Genomic DNA, 3,110 nt, shown 5'->3' with positions numbered 1-3,110 from the left:
TCTTTGCTAATCAAGTTTATTAGCTAGAACTACCATTGTTAAAGGGACTATTTTGAAAAATAATGCATAAATATAAGAGACAAAGTGGATTGGAATCTTATAATTAGGATCAAAATAAAAATCAAACAAAGTCTTATATTAAGGATCGGAGGTAGTATATTCATTGGAGTGTGTCTGTCTATATATACACACACATAAGAGATGGAGATTGAAGAAGAGTATATTATTATATATCTGCAAGGCGATGAAGGTAGGAAGAATGGTGCAATTGTGGATGTTGCAGGTGATAGTTTCGAATCTGATAATCCTTGAAGCTTCCGAAGCATTGGACCCCACGCAAGGATTCATCCATGTTGCTTTGGACAGCTCTAATTTTAAGAAGTGCATAATATATGAAGGTAGGAAGAATGGTGCGATTATGGATATTGCAATTAGTGATAGTTGTTTTTTTTTTTTGGGTAAAAACAAGTGATAGTTTTGAATCTGATAATCCTTGAAGCTTCCGAAGCAGCGGATCCCACACACGGATTCATCCCTGTGGCTTTGGACAGCTCTAATTTTCACGTGCAAAAGCCCTACGATGTCCCTGTTAACCAGCGATATAGCTTCTCCAATGGAGTTCACAAGTTATGTGTCTACTCCACAGACAAGCCTCACACCACCGACAGCCCCACTCTACCTCGGACTGAGATCCGAATAGCAGTAAGCTCCATCATCTCAATTTTATGTTCCCCTTCTCTCTCTTCTCTATCTAGATGAGCACTGATATATATATATATATAAACACTATTTTCGGTTCTTAATATAAGAGGTAGTTGACTAATTTGAGTAGCTGAGTTAATTATTTGTAATAATTAGGTGTTATCTTTTCTAAAATACCATTGCTAATCATATATTAGCTAAAACTACCATTTGATTGAACTTTTAATATGCGCAACAAATATAAGACTACTTTGAAAAACTATGGATAAATATGAGAGATAAAGTAGATTGGGGTCTTATATTTAAGACCAAATTAAAAGTCAAACTAGTTCTTATGTTAAATACTGGAGATAGTATGACGAATTGGATATTCTTTCTGAGGTCGAAAATTGTTTGTTGAGGGAATCTTCTGGAATATTAAAGAATTTGTGGAACACTTGCTCTGTAAGAGATTTTTTTTGGGGGGGGGGGGTGTAACTGAGAAGGAGAGATATTGATCAGTCTTAAAATTCTGTGATGGTATTATATTGTAATATGAAATTGATAGAGTATTACTCCTCCTGTTCTTAATTTGTTTTTAGTACAAGCTACATGGCTAATTTGTAATATCAAATTGATAGAGTATTACTTCTCCTGTTCTTAATTTGTTTTTAGTAGAAGCTACATGGCTAATTTGGATAAATTATGAAAAATAAAATAGATTGAAGTATGTTATATATTTAGGATCAAAACTAACTCCTATATTAAATACGGGAGGGAGTATATGGTTTTGTTTTTCTTTTAGTAGTGTTATTTTATGATTAGTAAAGGTATTTTAGTAAAAACAATATATATTTGTTACAAATAAGTAACTTAACTAATATTGTTAATATACTCAAATTAACTAACTAGCTTTTATATTAAAAATCGAAAATAATATCGTTTCATAAATTAGCTAAATAATTTTAGATAAAATAATAAATATAAAAGATACTCCCTTTGGTCCTAGATATAGGACCGATTTTGTAGTGTAATTTACACTACAAAATGGGTCTTATATTTAAAACCGGAGGAGTATATAAAATAAACTAAATTAGTATATTTAGGGTCAAATCTAACCTTTAAAGTCCCAACTAGCTTCTATATTAGAGACTGAAGGGAGTATATGGTTTTCTTTTCTTTCATTTTTGTTGTTGTGAATATTAAAGTAAAATACTTTTCAAAGTTGCAAGTATTTAAAAGGGGAAATGACTCAAAACAGTATCGGTAGTCAAAGTGTCATGATGTCTAACTGATATATAAATGTTTTGGCAAATTTGAAGGGACATGATTACACATCTGGGGTGTGGCAATTTGAAGGGTATGGTTACGTACCAAATGGAACAAGTGGGGTATGCATCATGCAAGTGTTCGGAGCAAGGCATCCTCATGCCACGACCCTTCAGCTTAGGGTTTATGACGCTTCTCTCATATCTTACATGTCCCCTGTCCTGCTTCAAAACATGTACGACAGATGGTTCAGACTCAACGCCATCGTTGACGTGGCCGCCAACAATGTTAAGGTTTACATCGATGGAGTCCTCAAATACACTGGAGGTGGTCGGGGACAGGCCACTCACTACTTCAAGTTTGGGGTTTTTACACAGAATGATCCTTCCCATTACATGGAATCTCGTTGGAAGGATATAAAACTTTTCAGAAAGTAGAGTTCTCTTCTGGAATGCCTTGTTCTGATAATAATAATAATAATAATAATATACAATGACTCTCTTTCAATAAATAATAATAATTTGGATAGGCAATAATATATGACCAATGCAACTTCTTTATATTGATTTTAGTCGGCAAATATATTTGACTTATATGTTACAAGTTTGTGTGTTTGAATTTTGTTATCAGAATAAAGATCTCTCCTCAGTTACGTAGGTAATCAGTAATTATCTTTGTGAATGTTGGTCCCCTGAGATTCAACTCGTCAGCTAAGTTTTCGTTTTCGTTAAAGGAAAAAAAAATTCCATAATAAAGTTAGGGATAAGATCGCGAGAGAAATGGTCAGGGCAGACAGGGATAAATATAAATGTTTTGATGAGTTTTATTGAATGTTCCTTCCTCTATACTATACTATACATACATACATATATATATATATATATTTCCCTTATACTATATGTGTGTGTATATAAATATGTATGTTGTAAGCTTTTTAATTATGATGATGAATTATTTCAATTTTTTTAAAAAAATTAGACTTCGACATTCGACAGACTAAGATGTATATTTCTTTCTTTTCGAATATAGTATATGATGGATTTCTATTTTGTATATATATTGAAGATTCATACCTTGACAAATATTTAAAACGGAAAAAATTAATTACTCAAATAATGACCAAAGTAAGGGATCGGACTCGCAAATTTTGCTCGCCATAT

General features: G+C 32.3%; 1 protein-coding gene across 1 annotated transcript; it reads left to right on the top strand.

Annotated features, from left to right (window-relative positions):
- Window positions 1-243: 243 nt before the first annotated feature.
- On the top strand, window positions 244-2,598 carry LOC114753706 (citrate-binding protein-like). Its single transcript, XM_028942415.1, has 3 exons — window positions 244-398; window positions 500-702; window positions 2,004-2,598. The coding sequence occupies exons 1-3, from the start codon at window positions 245-247 to the stop codon at window positions 2,385-2,387; spliced, it is 741 nt and encodes a 246-aa protein (XP_028798248.1). The 5' UTR covers window position 244; the 3' UTR covers window positions 2,388-2,598.
- Window positions 2,599-3,110: the final 512 nt, after the last annotated feature.

This window comes from Neltuma alba, unplaced genomic scaffold (genome assembly GCF_004799145.2).
Source record: "Neltuma alba isolate B1F8T4 unplaced genomic scaffold, ASM479914v2 tig00001210_pilon, whole genome shotgun sequence".
NCBI classification, from domain to species: domain Eukaryota; kingdom Viridiplantae; phylum Streptophyta; class Magnoliopsida; order Fabales; family Fabaceae; genus Neltuma; species Neltuma alba.
This window is presented reverse-complemented; position numbering and strand designations above follow the sequence as displayed.

Bases quoted from the DNA above. Each gene is read 5' to 3' on its own strand.
- LOC114753706 (XM_028942415.1), top strand. From the start codon at position 245: ATGAAGGTAGGAAGAATGGTGCAATTGTGGATGTTGCAGGTGATAGTT. The intron at 399-499 runs GTAGGAAGAATG...TAATCCTTGAAG, and splicing joins GAAGTGCATAATATATGAAG to CTTCCGAAGCAGCGGATCCC. The intron at 703-2,003 runs GTAAGCTCCATC...GCAAATTTGAAG, and splicing joins GGACTGAGATCCGAATAGCA to GGACATGATTACACATCTGG.